The sequence below is a fragment of the Theropithecus gelada genome, chromosome 3 (genome assembly GCF_003255815.1).
Source record: "Theropithecus gelada isolate Dixy chromosome 3, Tgel_1.0, whole genome shotgun sequence".
NCBI classification, from domain to species: Eukaryota; Metazoa; Chordata; class Mammalia; order Primates; family Cercopithecidae; genus Theropithecus; species Theropithecus gelada.
In genome coordinates, this window is record NC_037670.1 from 126,995,573 (window position 1) to 127,009,459 (window position 13,887).

The 13,887-nt window shown below is 39.5% G+C and overlaps 1 protein-coding gene across 1 annotated transcript in view; it reads right to left on the bottom strand.

Moving 5' to 3' along the window:
• Positions 1–13,887, bottom strand: part of CCDC146 (coiled-coil domain containing 146) — a 176,483-nt gene that overhangs the window by 23,490 nt on the left and 139,106 nt on the right. The window contains exons 7-9 of the mRNA XM_025378737.1: positions 11,605–11,678; positions 10,456–10,683; positions 8,682–8,868 (exon numbers count right to left, since the gene is read on the bottom strand). Of these exons, the coding sequence (XP_025234522.1) occupies positions 8,682–8,868; positions 10,456–10,683; positions 11,605–11,678 (489 nt within the window). The remainder of the gene's footprint in view (positions 1–8,681; positions 8,869–10,455; positions 10,684–11,604; positions 11,679–13,887) is intronic.

The window sequence follows — 13,887 nt, forward strand, 5'->3', positions numbered from 1 at the left end:
CAATGTATCCAGGAGTACTCAGACTTCTTTGCAGCTGGGCATGCCCATATGAGCTAAGACAAGCCAATGAAATGTAAGTGGAAGTCTGTGAGGAGGGGTCCTGGGAAAGTGGCTGTTTTCCTGTTAAAAGGAACAGCCAAACCAGCAATCATGCATGTCTTTTGCTCTTTGCCCTTTCTCCTCCTTGTGCAAGTTTATGCTTAAAGGTGGAATAGCCATTTTCTGACTATGGAGAAACAATGTACACATAGAGGTTGACTGAAAGGAGAGCTAAAAGGATCCTATACTTTTCATTAGGTGAAATAACCTGTTGTGCCTACCTGTGTTCTTTTTATTAAGTGAGTAAAGCAACTCCCTATTTAGCAAAATCATTACAGTTGAGTTTCTGTTAACTTGTTGAGGCCAAATTGCAAACCTAACCTAATAGGTGTTTCTTTTGAAAGGAAACCTTCCTAAGGTAATCTGGAAAATAGGCTGGAGTTAGACTGAAGTCTCCAATAATGTGGGAAGAAAATAACTATCAAGTGTCAAAGTTCTAATTACATGGCCTGGAGTTACTTGAGATATTTACCATTTCTTTTGAGCCCCAAATTGCATATATCAAGTTTTGTAAGCTTATGTTCGTTCTTTTAGTTTTTATAGTGTAGCATTTCACACTTAAAAATGTATTTATTGTTACCAAACAATAGAAATGTGTAAAGTAAAAAAAAAAAAAAAAAAAAAAAACCACTTCCTACCTCTGCTACTTCAAGTACTACTCCCCCAGGAGTCGCTATTAATAGTTTTGGTGTCTGTTCTTCCAGGCATTTTCAATGCATGAATAATCATCGGTAACTTTCATCAAAGTTAAGGAATTAGACATTATTTGTTGTTGTAAATATACCAATTATTTGATATCAGTGAACCTCAGTTTAACACTTTGATATTTTTCTAAAGCATTCCAACCTTTCATGAGGCTTGTACCTTGAGTTTCTGGGAAAGTCTCCATGTACAAGTCAAATGCCATAGGAGAATCAAACAACTGTCTCCGGGGGGAAATACATTCTGGAGAATAGCCAGAGCTCTTCATGTTCACCTTTTATCTCTTTTAGTTTTGGATTGCATGCAAGTCTGAAAAAATGTTCACTTGGGCTGGGAGTGCTGGGCCTGACCCACTCCTGTTTTCAAGTGCTGTCAGCTGTGGGCAGTGGCTGGGCTAATTATAAATCACAGGGTCAAAGAGGAAGTTCGTCTCTCACTGAAACTGTACTAGAACAAAAACAGATTTTCCTTAAAATCAACAAAGGAAAAGGATTTTAATACATTTTAATTTCTCTTAGTTTTATATTCTATGGGTGCTATTTTGTGGACTTCATAGCTAGTAGTGTCATAATATAAATAGCTTTTATAATATTTGTTAAAATCTGAACAACTTGTGTGCATTCCACTGCAAACTCCTCTTCGGTCAAAGGCCATGCCTTACATATTTTGTGTCCAGTCAGATTAAACTACAGTGACAAGCCTCACCATCACAGACAGCTTCCAAATAGATGTATAGCATCCCATGCTTAAATATAAGCAGATAGCCAAGAATTACCATATATTGGAGGAAAGTTTCTAATAACAAAGAGACAAAAAACAAACAAAAAAAGAAAAATACAGAAAAAACATGAAGAAAAGTCTTATTTAGGACAAGTATAACAAAAAAGAAACTATCATTAATAGCCTCAATGAGATAAGAGATTAAAGACACTATGAAAAAGAAACATCCAGAGAACAAAGAGAGCACAGGGAAATATAAAATATGATAGCATAATGAAAGAATAGAAGGGTTGAAAGGAACTGAGGAAATTTCTCTTTTAGCAAGTCAAATGACAAAAAAGAATGGAAAATAAAAGAAAAAAGACAAGAAAATTAGAGGACTATTTTAGAAGGTCCAACATCTGCGTAAAAGGAATCCAAGACAGAACAGAGAAAATCAAATGGACAAAATTAAATAATTATAGACAAAGTATCAGAACTTTGGAAGGACATACATTTCCATTGAAAGAGAACCCACTGAGTGCCCCACACAATGGATACAATGGGAACATCATTGTAAAATGTAAAAATTCTGGAGGCAAATAAGTGATCCTACAAATTCCCAGCATGGAAAAAAATGGTTTCAAATAAAGGATCAGTAATTAGAATGACATGAAGAAGACAGTTAATGAATGCCTTCTTCCTGAGGGAAAATGATTTGCAATGTAAAATTCCATATCCAATTAAAGTATTAATTGTCTGTGGCTAGTGTGAGGGTAAAATATTTTTTAGCATGCAAGGTCTTCTGATATATACTTTCCAACACACAAAGTCTTAAACAATTACTTTTTCACTAGCATTTTTCTCATGAAGCTACTGGAAGGCATGTCCCCTCCTCCAAAAGGGGGTAAGCTAAGAGAATAAAATAGATGAGACCCATGAAATAGAGTCCGAAGAGAGGTGAAGGGCATCACCAAGATGACGGCGTAAGGCTCCTATGATGAGAGTAGTACAGTAAGCACATAGAGAAATGGGACTACTTTGGAACAAGTCAGAAGGCTGAGAAAGAAAAAGGCAGCCCCTGATATCCAGGAACAGAACTGGTACTCATACATAGGCCTTGATATTCTCCTGTTGAACATAAACAATTGCCCAGAACATCAACTTCAGACAAAGCCACTCTGTAATCATGATGGATCAGGACAAAAACAAGGCCACTCCATAACTGTATTTGAACATAGACAAAAACATGAACATGATCCAAGCCACAAAATACCATACATTCTCCATGTACAGCTTTGTTTAACAATCATAGCTTTAGCCTCCATCTAATCTTTTCTTTTTCTAAGTAAAATTGAAGATACTTGACCACAGAATTACTCTCATTTCCTGAGAACATCCAAATTCAGGGCAAAGTCCCATTTCTTTAAACCATTCCTCAAGTCACATGACACAAATCCTGTACGTCCTTTCTAATACCCTCTATTGAGACTCCCTACAATTCTCCATGGCGTGTGTTCTCCCTTGCTGCAATGTGTAATAAACTCAGCTCATTCAACTACTCGTGTATTCCTGTTAGTCTTTGGCTAGAGGTCATTGATGAGGCTTAGCAGAGACTTCTTCAAGAAGAGTAAATGAATAGGCCAGCAAATGTGTTTTAACATACTGAGAGGAGATTTATATAATTGGAGAAGAATTTGAGATTGAACTAATAAGCACAGCAAAAACTATAAAAGTGTAAAAACAGGATGTTTATAAATTCCTGGGAACAAAAAATTTTGTAAGGAAGGGTAATTATATAATATCACATGGCTCAGGCATGAATAGTCTTTATATATTCATAATAATGTGAATACTAAATTCTGAACTAATCAAAATTATATGAGGATACTGTGTATACAGAGGGACAAGAAACGTATGTGTGGTGAACAGGGGTCTAAAGAGGGCTGAATCCTCATCTTTTATAGTGATAAGTACAAAGATCAAGTCTACAACTGAAAACTCAAGTAGCAGCATCATAAGCATGTTACTTGGGGTATGAAGATATACCAAAAGAATTGGTTGAAGAAACTGCACTTGATTAGGAAGATGACTTGATTAGGAATGGGAAATACATGGACAATCTTTCTTTCTATGCCTGGGGCAGACATCACCAATCAACTACAGAGCTCCTATCTAACAAGTCAGCACTGGGCCTCAGAATCCTTTGCAATATTGGGCCAGGCACGGTGGCCCACGCCTGTAATCCCAGCACTTTGGGAGGCCAAGGCGGGTGGATCACCTGAGGTCAGGAGTTCGAGACCAGCCTGGCCAACATGGTGAAACCCCATCTCTACTAAAAATATAAAAACTAGCCAGGCGTGGTGGTGGGTGCATGTAATCCCAGCTACTCGGGAGGCTGAGGCAGGAGAATTGCTTGAACCCAGGAGACAGAGGTTGCAGTGAACTGAGACAGTGCCACTGTACTTCAGCCTCGGCGACAGAGTGAGACTCTGTTTCAAAAAAAAAAAAAAAAATCCTTTGCAATATCATCACTATAGGGAGCTACCCCCAAATGGAGGGAGCTTGCATTGGAGATGAAACCTATTTGCTTTTATAGTATGATCTTTAAGATTCCTCTTGGTTCCTTCATTCTGTGATTATGTGAATTAAGGATCCATTGAATGTCTTGAGCAGGTGAGTGACACATGAATGTGTCACTTAAGAATATAAATTTGTTAGCAAAATGGAAGAAAAATTGGACATGAAAGGAGCTGGACCTAAGGAAAACAGCTGGTGTACAGGCGCAGTCATTCAGGTAATGTAGAGTGGGTACCGAGAGGCATTTCCGGGGTTCATCAGTAGGGTCTGATGATGATGCCATCTTCTCCATAGGAATCAAATAGCCATATTCACAGTCTCATCCTGACTATCATTTACTTTAGCCTTTCAAAGAGTTCATATGTATAAAGGAAGGATGGCAATATTTACTGAGTATCTTCTCGGTACCACACATTTTCCCATTTGTAATCACTCATTTTTTGCAATAATCCCAGTTCAAAGGTTTGGAAACAACTAACATAGGAAGGAATTCAATGGATCTAGAATCTGAACTTGACTCTGCCTGACTCAAAGGTGAAGCTCTTCTCAGTATAGCATGTTGTTATCATTGCCTTGAACACTGAAATGAGTCATGAAGAGAGAAAAATGCAGAACCACTTTTAAATCAGAGGAAAGGGAGATGAAATTGCTAGAAAACTACAATTAAAGAAAACTTATAGTATATAGAAAGTGTCATCATCACTTGGTAAGATGACTTTGTCATTGTCACCATTTTGGACATGATCTTATGTTTAGAAAGCGAATAACTTTACAGACTCACAATATTTTAACCTCTACCATATGATGGTGAGTGTCAGAGCAAAATCCCAGGAATCATGGTTTTATTCCTTTTCAATGCCAAGTGGAAGTCAATCAGAGCCGTGTTTAAATGCAGAGGTACACTGTAATGTGTGCGATGACATGAGAGTATGATGTTTTTGCTGAAGGAATTCCAGTTTGTCATGCCAATGCACATAGTCATTAAAAGCTCTGATGGTTTTGCCTAATCCCAGCAAAGTCTCTCTGCCAATAGCAGGCAAATCTTCCACATGCCCAGGCCTAGACTTGGCAAATGTCTCAGGGAGGCAAAAAGCCACCTGTTTCTGCTCACCAGGAAGTGATGATGCCTTTGTGGAATTTACTTCCTATTTGCATATGTCTCCTAAAAATATATGATTTTCAGTTTATTGATTTTTTTTCTGGCTGTCAGCAGAGACCATGGTCCGTCACAATTTTCTATTGTAACTAGAAGTGGAACTAGTAGGATGACATTGTGTATTATGTTTATGTGTCCCTTCTATGGTACTTAATCTAGATTTTCTGGTAGAAGTGAACCTAAGTCTGTTTTGTGTGTGTAGTCTTTTAGAACCAATCTTGTGATTTTTGCCAATGTATAACCCTTTTTGAGCTAAGAACTATTAATTTATGAGACGAATTATTTCTTCTATTTAGGTTACCTTACTCTTCAATATTAAAAAGAATGCTTTGATGACTCAGCATTAGAAACATATTGAATGGATTAACTTTACTTACTACCATAACTACCAAAATTGTTATTAAAGGTAATTATACATTTTATCCCATTGTTTAAAGAAATCTTACCAAACAGTTATTTGATCAAAAAACAGGAATTGTTTTATTAGTACAAGCAACACTTGCTGGTTTTAAGAGTTTCCTACTCATCACATTGAAGTTTCCATTAGTACTTTGAATGGACATTATACCTGCTGTCTACTATAAATCTTACTATGACTGAGGTGGGGTGGCCACAGGGTCTGTGTTTGTCCAAAGTTCCAATTTAACATCCTAACATGCTATGCTTTGGGCTAAGATGGAGTAGCCTGTAGTAAACCAATGCTTCCAACAAGAATAACTTGGGAATTTGGAATAAAAATATGTTCGAGGGCATGAGAGTTGCAAAGGTAAGCCAGAGTTAAAATCATCAAAGGTATTAGTGCTGTCTTAGAAGGAGTAAAAATACAAATAATTTATATTGGACTCTAGTAAGTCAAAGATGACTGTTGTAATCTTCAGGGTAACTACCCGAAGAATAGAAACATAATGTAAAACTAACAGATGCATATCTAAAACAAAGATAGCAGAACAATATGAAATGTTGATTAATCCCAAGGAAGGAAATATGGGAGAGAAAGTGGAACATAAAGCAGATGGGACACAGAGAAAGCAAAAGTAATATCACAGAATAAGGTCAAATATATCCACAATTACATTAAATATTAATTTTTAGGCTAAATACAAGAATTAAAAGGCAGAATTTATCAGACTAGATTTTGAAAAGTATGTGCTGTGTATATGAGACACACCAAAATAAGGACACAGAAAGAGTGACAGTAAATAGGGCTGGGCGCGGTGGCTCGCACTTGTAATCCCAGCACTTTGGGGAGGCGAAGGCAGATAGATCACTTGAGGTCAGGAGTTTGAGACCCGCCTGGCCAACATAGTGAAAGCACGTCTCTACTAAAAATACAAAAATCAGCCGGGTATGGTGGCACATGCCTGTAATCCCAGCTTTCTGGGAGGCTGAGGTATGAGAATTGCTTAAACCCGGGAGGTGGAGGTTGCAGTGAGCTGAGACGGTGCCTGCACTCCAGCCTGGGCAGCAAAGCAAGACTGTCTCCAAAAAGGAAAAACAAAATGAAAGTAAATAATACCATGCAGACTCTAACAGGCCAAAAGATAGTGTAACTGATATTATTATACTAAGATCAGACAAACAATCTTTTAAGGCAAAAAGCACTACTACAGTTAAAGAGATTTCAGAGTGATACAAATAAATCTACCTGTTGGAACTGCAATAAAATGATTAAATAAGAAGTATATATATATCATAAATATACTATGTATAACAGTTATATAAAATAATATTTATAAAAACACACATATAGTAGAACATACATGTTTTATTTGTTTTGCAAAAGACTATAAAAGTACATTTTGCCTCACTGATACAGAAAACTTCTTTTTTTTGTTTGAGATGGAATCTGGCTCTGTCATCTAGGCTGCAGTGCAGTGGCACAATCTCAGCTCACTGCAACCTTCGCCTCCCGGGTTCAAGCGATTTTCCCGCCTCAGCCTCCTAGGTAGCTAGGATCATGGGCATGCACCACCACACCCAGCCAATTTTTGTATTTTTAGTAGAGACAGGGTTTCACCATGTTGGCCAGGCTGGTCTTGAACTCCTGACCTCAGTGATCTGCCCACCTCAGCCTCCCAAAATGCTGAGATTACAGGCAGCAGCCACCGCACCCAGCCAGAAAACTTCTTGGAGATTTTAAGTGCCATCTGACAGCAAGACCAAGTCTAAGTCCTAGCTGTTTGTAACACTTATAACCCTAACCAATTTTTTCACACATGTTCCTTAAGGTTGGTCTTTCAGTTAGGACAGGCTAAGTTATGCTACAGAAATAACCCCCAAATATCATGGCTTCGAACTACCAAAGCTGTTTCCTACAAAGCCTGTGGGCAATCAAGAGGACTCTGAGACCACTGTTGGCTCAGCATTCCCGGCTGCTCCCATTTTACAGCACCTCCATGGCGTCATGCACTTCCACAGTTACCACAGGAGAGGGAAAAACAGCTAGAGGGTCTCACACTGGTAACTAGATGTAATAGGCTGGAAGTGATGTGTGTCACTTTTGTCTACAATCCTCTGGCCAGAATGAGTTACGTGACCCTGCTCAACGGCAAAGGGTGCAAGGAAGTATAAACTTTCTATGTGCCCAGGAGGAGAGGAGAACTAGGCGTAGGTTAGGATCAGAGGTGTCTACCACAGCTGGAAACTCCTGTTCACATTTCTGAGGTCGTGACCCTCCATAAGTTTCTGGAGCATGACAGTCCTGAAGAGAATCAGAAAGGTTTCTATATACCTAGCTGCTTCATCTCTCTCAGAGGCTGACCCCTTTTTCGCTCAAGGAAGGCTCTAGCACAAGGCTGCAGCCCTCTCAAGCATCCTCTGCCCTTTCAGTGGTGCTGGGTCATTTACCACAGGGAGTGCCCTCTGAGAGAGGAGAGAACCAGGGGCAACAGGACCCCTCACTTGGGAACACAGAGGCAGGTAACAGTTGTCTTGAGCATCTTCTGACTGGAACACCTCCGACTCTGCACAGAAATACCAGGAGCCTGGCACTGGGTTCTGGATTGCCCTTGGCTAGTTGGAAGTGCAGGCTGCTGATCATCTATATCCACATAATTTGACCTAGTCCTTCACTGTTACAGTCTGCCATGACACCATGCTGGATCTGACTCTTTCAACTGGTGAAAATAATGATCCACTTGGCCCCACTCTGCAGTGAACCCTCTAGCTCTTCTAGAACTGGATGACCCAGTCACTTCCCCAGGTCAGGCTGATGGACAACTGATCCAAACAAGACATTTCCCTAATCTTGGGTTAGCAAAATGAGATTACAAAACATTATAGGACTATAGATTTCATAATAGGCTTGATGCATTTGAAAATTACCTTTTCTCTGTTACTTGTATTTTCTTCTTCTCTATTGGCAGCAAAAACAGCTTCCTAAAATATTTTTACTTCAAAAGTTAGCACCGAGCTTAAAAATCAGATGATAGTTTACAGCCCTCACCTCTAATAGAAGCCTTTGATGCATTGCTTGAGTTTGCGTAAGCGCATCCCAGGACACTTTCAAGAGCAGTTCCATCTTTCTTAAATTGCGAAAATCCCGTTCTTTCTCTCTTTGCTTACGAGAAAGTTCATCATGGTAGTTCTGCTTGTCAATGAGACTGTTGCGTAAATTCAGATCCAATATCCCTCTGTTCCAGGTAAAGGAAGAAGATGAAAGTGATTTGTTATCAGCTGTCCTAAATGTATTTCAAAACTTATCAAGACAGCATGTTGAATATTGGCTCCCAATCTCTTCTGGCAAAGACCTAAAAACAGAACTACCATTCGACCCAGTAATCCTATTACTGGGTATATACTCAAAGGAATATAAACTGTTCTATCATAAAGACACATGCACACGTTTGCTCATCACAGTGCTATTCACAATAGCAAAGACATAGAACCAACCTAAATGTCCATCAATGGTAGACCAGTTAAAGAAAATGTGGTACATATGTCATGGACTATTATGCAGCCATAAAAAAGAATGAGATCATATCCTTTGCAGGAATGTAGATGGAGTTGGAGGTCATTATCCTTAGCAAACCAGTGCAGGGACAGAAAACCAAATATTACATGTTCTCACTTATAAGTGGTAGCAAAATGATGAGGATACATGGACACATAGAGAGGAACGACATGCACTGGAGCCTTTCGAAGGGTGGAGGGTGGGAGGAGGGAGGGAAAGAATCAGGAAAAATAGCTAATAGGTACTAGGCTTAATACCTGGATGACAAAATAATCTGTACGACAACCCCCCATGACACAAGTTTACCTATAACAAACCTGTATGTGTAACCTTGAATTTAAAATAAAAGTTTAATAAAAGACAGCATGCTCAGTATATACATACACAACTATTCTGATATTGGAATCATAAATTGTAAATAATGCCAAAGGCAACTAGGTTTGTGAGTTGGTATCATTTAGAACTGCAGTCTTATAACCCTCACTCCCCAAAAAATAACAGATTAGCAGAGATAGAAGCCTCCAGTTTCCTTGAAATTCTACTTAAAAGCAGGACATAGGCTGGGCACAGTGGCTCACGTCTGTAATCCCAGCACTTCGGGAGGCCAAAACGGGAAATCATGAGGTCAAGAGATCGAGACCACCTGGCCAACATGGTGAAACCCTGTCTCTACTTAAAAAAAAAAAAAAAAAAAAAAATAGCCCAGCATGGTGGTGTGCACCTGTAGTCCCAACTACCTGGGAGGCCGAGGCAGGAGAATCACTTGAACTCAGGAGGTGGAGCTTGCAATGAGCTGAGATCGCACCACTGCATTTCAGCCTGGGCAAGACTCCATCTCAAAAAAAATAAAATAAAATAAAAAAGCAGGACATAAAACTCTCCTAGAGAATTACACCATGAAATTACTTCTATTAGAAAAAAGTCAAGATGGCCTAAGAAATACCATTGATTTGTTGGCAAAATCCCTGAACTAAACATAACATACTCCAGTCACATAATTTTCCAAAGGCACATTCAGAAACATACAACATATAGCAGATTTTGTCCTGAAAATTTGGTAACAGAAAATTGAGAAAATGTATGAGTAAAATATCAAAAAATACTTCAAAGTGCTTTATCTGATAATATATTAATGGTGAAAGTTGACTTAAAATTATTTAAAAATATTAATGACTCAACACCAAAGTAAGATTATGTTTTGAATTCTCAAGTATAAATTGAAGAAAAATTTAGATGACAGAACATAACATACATAAATATAACTAACCTTTCAGTTAATGAAGTTGCTTCATTCTCTCTGGCTAATTCCAATAGCTTGACCAATTGGTTATGTTCTCGTTCTTTGATTTCAAGTAAGGCTCGTTTGCCTTCAACTTCCTTTATTACATTTTCCTTCTCTTCCACTATAGCACTAACCTTGTTTTCAACTTTCTTTAGGGAGTCATTTAGGTTTTTGACTTCTTGTTCCAAGAGAATTTTTTTCTTTTCCATTTCTCTGTAGGGGATACACACACACACACACACACACACACACACACACGTTTGCCTTATTTTGAGGCCATGCTGGCCTTACCTATTCTTGCTTTCTAACCAGGCAGCAGAAGAGATAATCATAAATTCAATGATCTCAGCAGTGGGTAAAGACCACAGATGGGTAGGACTTAGACGGCATCTCCACTGAGTGCCACGGAAGGCAGGAATTTGCCCAGCCTCCCTACTTTCTCTGCAGATCCCAATTTGCTACCATCTCCTGTGATTCAGCCCCCATCCTGACCAGCCTCCTGGAATTGATCTGAGTTTCTCAACTTTGGTGTTGGTGAGCTTAGTTTTTAGAACAGTTACTAGTGCCTAATTTTTCCCTTTCCTCTTAAGATTAGTCACCAGAGTAATCATATTGTTTTCCCAGAATTTTTGCATCTTCACTTAAAATCTTTTATCTTTTTTGGTTCCTCTAAACACTGAGAATTTCCTCAATGACCTCTGCCTCCAAATCTACTCTGAACATCTGAGGGATGTTACACACATGAATGGGTGGCAAAGTGGGGAGTTACGATTATTTGGTCTTTGGGCTGCTGCCTGGCTGATATACTTCTAGACCATGAAATTCTAACCAGTTCACATAATCTATCCCATGTACAGCCCTGTTAAAGTCAATTGAATTTCTCCATAAAAATATGATTTATAAATTGGCAACAGAATCTTGACCCATAATTAAGCCATAAATATTATGAATGATAGTAATTTGGTGCATTACTTTCTTTTAAAGAACTTGATATAAACAACCTAGACACGGCCAAAAGCAGACATTTCTAAAATTATCATAGTAATTTAACATGTCAGTTGTTAGTACTCTCGTTTCAGTGTGCACACATAACTTGGACTGGGAGGGATTCAAAGTAAAAATATTGAATCATACACTTTTTTGCGTGTTATTTTTTCTATCTCTTTTCCAATTTGTACTGGAATGGTTTGATGGTGGGCCACTTCATCCTAGCAAAGAAATGAAATCATGTTAAATTATGTGGTCTTCGAGTAGAAGCAATTAAGACAAGAAAATTAAATATGAGGGAGAAAGGAACTACGATATGTAGATACTTACCATCTGCCCTGTGTGCTTTAATTATCCCATTTAATACTCACAATGACCTTGTAAGATAGCTGTATTTGTTATCCTTTTGAAGAGGAGGTAGCTGAGTGTAGCAAATACTGTTGGTCTTCTGCCCAGATTCCCTTTATGGAGGTACAGATGGTCCTCCACATTCATGCAGTTACATCCCAATAAACCCATTGTAAGTTGAAACTATGTTAAGTCGAAAATGTATTTAATACACCTAACCTACTGAAATCATAGCTTAGCCTAGCCTACATTCTCAGGACACTTTTATTAGTCTATAATCCACCTAACACAAAGCTTATTATATAATAAAGTGTTGAGTGCCACACAGTAAATACACATAACTTATTGAATACTGTACAATAAATGTAATTTATTCAATACTGAAAGTGAAAAATGGAATGGTTGCATGGCTACTTGAAGCATGGTTTCTACTAAATGCATACTGCTTTCACACCACTGTAAAGTAGAAAAATCATAAGCTGAACCATCATTAAGCCAGGGCCCATCTGCCCACCCACCCCCCAGATGCTGCAGGGATGACTGCTAATGGTTCATGCTTAATTTCCTCTCCATCAGATTGTCACTGGCTGAGCAGAGCTGCCTTGTGAAGGAATGGGAGCCAGTGGGTGGAGGGAGGAGGGGAGCAAGCTGCAACCAATGACTAACCGATGCGGTGATCTAATAGACCCCCCCCCACCCCCACCTCTGGGTGCAACAGCCTCCATGATGTAATTTATGACTTCGTGAGTTCTCCATGGGATCAGGCTGAGACTAGAGTTCTCCTGAAGCAGCTGTATTCTGGCCCATCTTCTTCCCCAACTCTATCCTGCTTTCCTCCATCTCCTATAGGATTCTCCTTAGAGCTCTCCTTCCATTAGTAGTTGTCTTAGGCTCTGTTTCTGGGGAGCCCTGCCTAAGACTCATGCTACAAGAACTTAAATAAGTTTCCCGAAGTCACACAGCTAGTAAGTGGCAAGGCCGAGCTCAGAAGCTAAGTTCGTCTAACACCACACCTCCCACTATGCTCTGTGGATTCACGGGAGGTTCAGTTGAAGTCTCAAGAGTCTTACGTACATGGCAAGGGTTATAGACAAGCACCTTCCTGCCCAAGGATGTCACTGGACTTTGGAGCCGGGGTAACACACATGCAGGGAGGTTGAATCCGTCACTGCAGTGTGGTGGGCGAGACATTTCTCTGTGGGATCTTGCTCAGTCCTGGGGCAGATCACATTTTGTGGGGCTGAAACTTGTACCATCTGGAGGGCCCTCGTTAAGAAAAAGAGTAAAAATTACAAATGCTAACTTAGGTACAGCATCTCGGAAGAGGTTCATGCAAGTGAGGGGCCTGAAGCTTAAGCTTCACTGGGTTCCTGTTAAATCCATCTCTGCTAGGGTCCTGTGCTCTGTTCAGCAGCTGGGCACATCTTGGCTGACTGCTCTAGGACTGTTACAGAAAAATAGGTCAAAGTGTATCACCATGATCCCCTAGGCCAATGAGTTTCAGATGTTGTTTTTAAAACAGCTCTAGGTTAAACTGTTTTGAGAGTTATTTATACATCTTTCAAAGTAAAATGAATTTTAATTCATTATCTCCTAAAACATAAATACAGGCCTCTCATCCCTTTTATAGTGAGAGGCAGTGGAATGCAATCAAACAGACAAGGATAAGGTAATACAAATATATGTGAGAAGTTAGGACATTTGATTGTTTGTGTGTGTGTGTGTTGTTGTTGTTGTTTTTGAGAGAGAGTCTCACTCTATCACCTAGGCTGGGGTGCAGTGGTGCGATCTCAGCTCACTGCAATCTCCACCTCCCGGGTTCAAGCAATTCTCCTGCCTCAGCCTCCCGAGTAGCTGGGATTACAGGCGTCCATCATCACACACCCGGCAAATTTTTGTATTTTTAGTAGAGATGGTTTTCACCATGTTCGCCAGGCTGGTCTCAAACTCCTCACCTCAGGTGATCCACCCGCCTTGGCCTCACAAAGTGCTGGGATTATAGGTGTGAGCCACTGCACCTGGCCATGGTTGTTCTTCAAGGAAACAATTGTTTGTGACACTCGTTTCTAACGTCCAAAAATG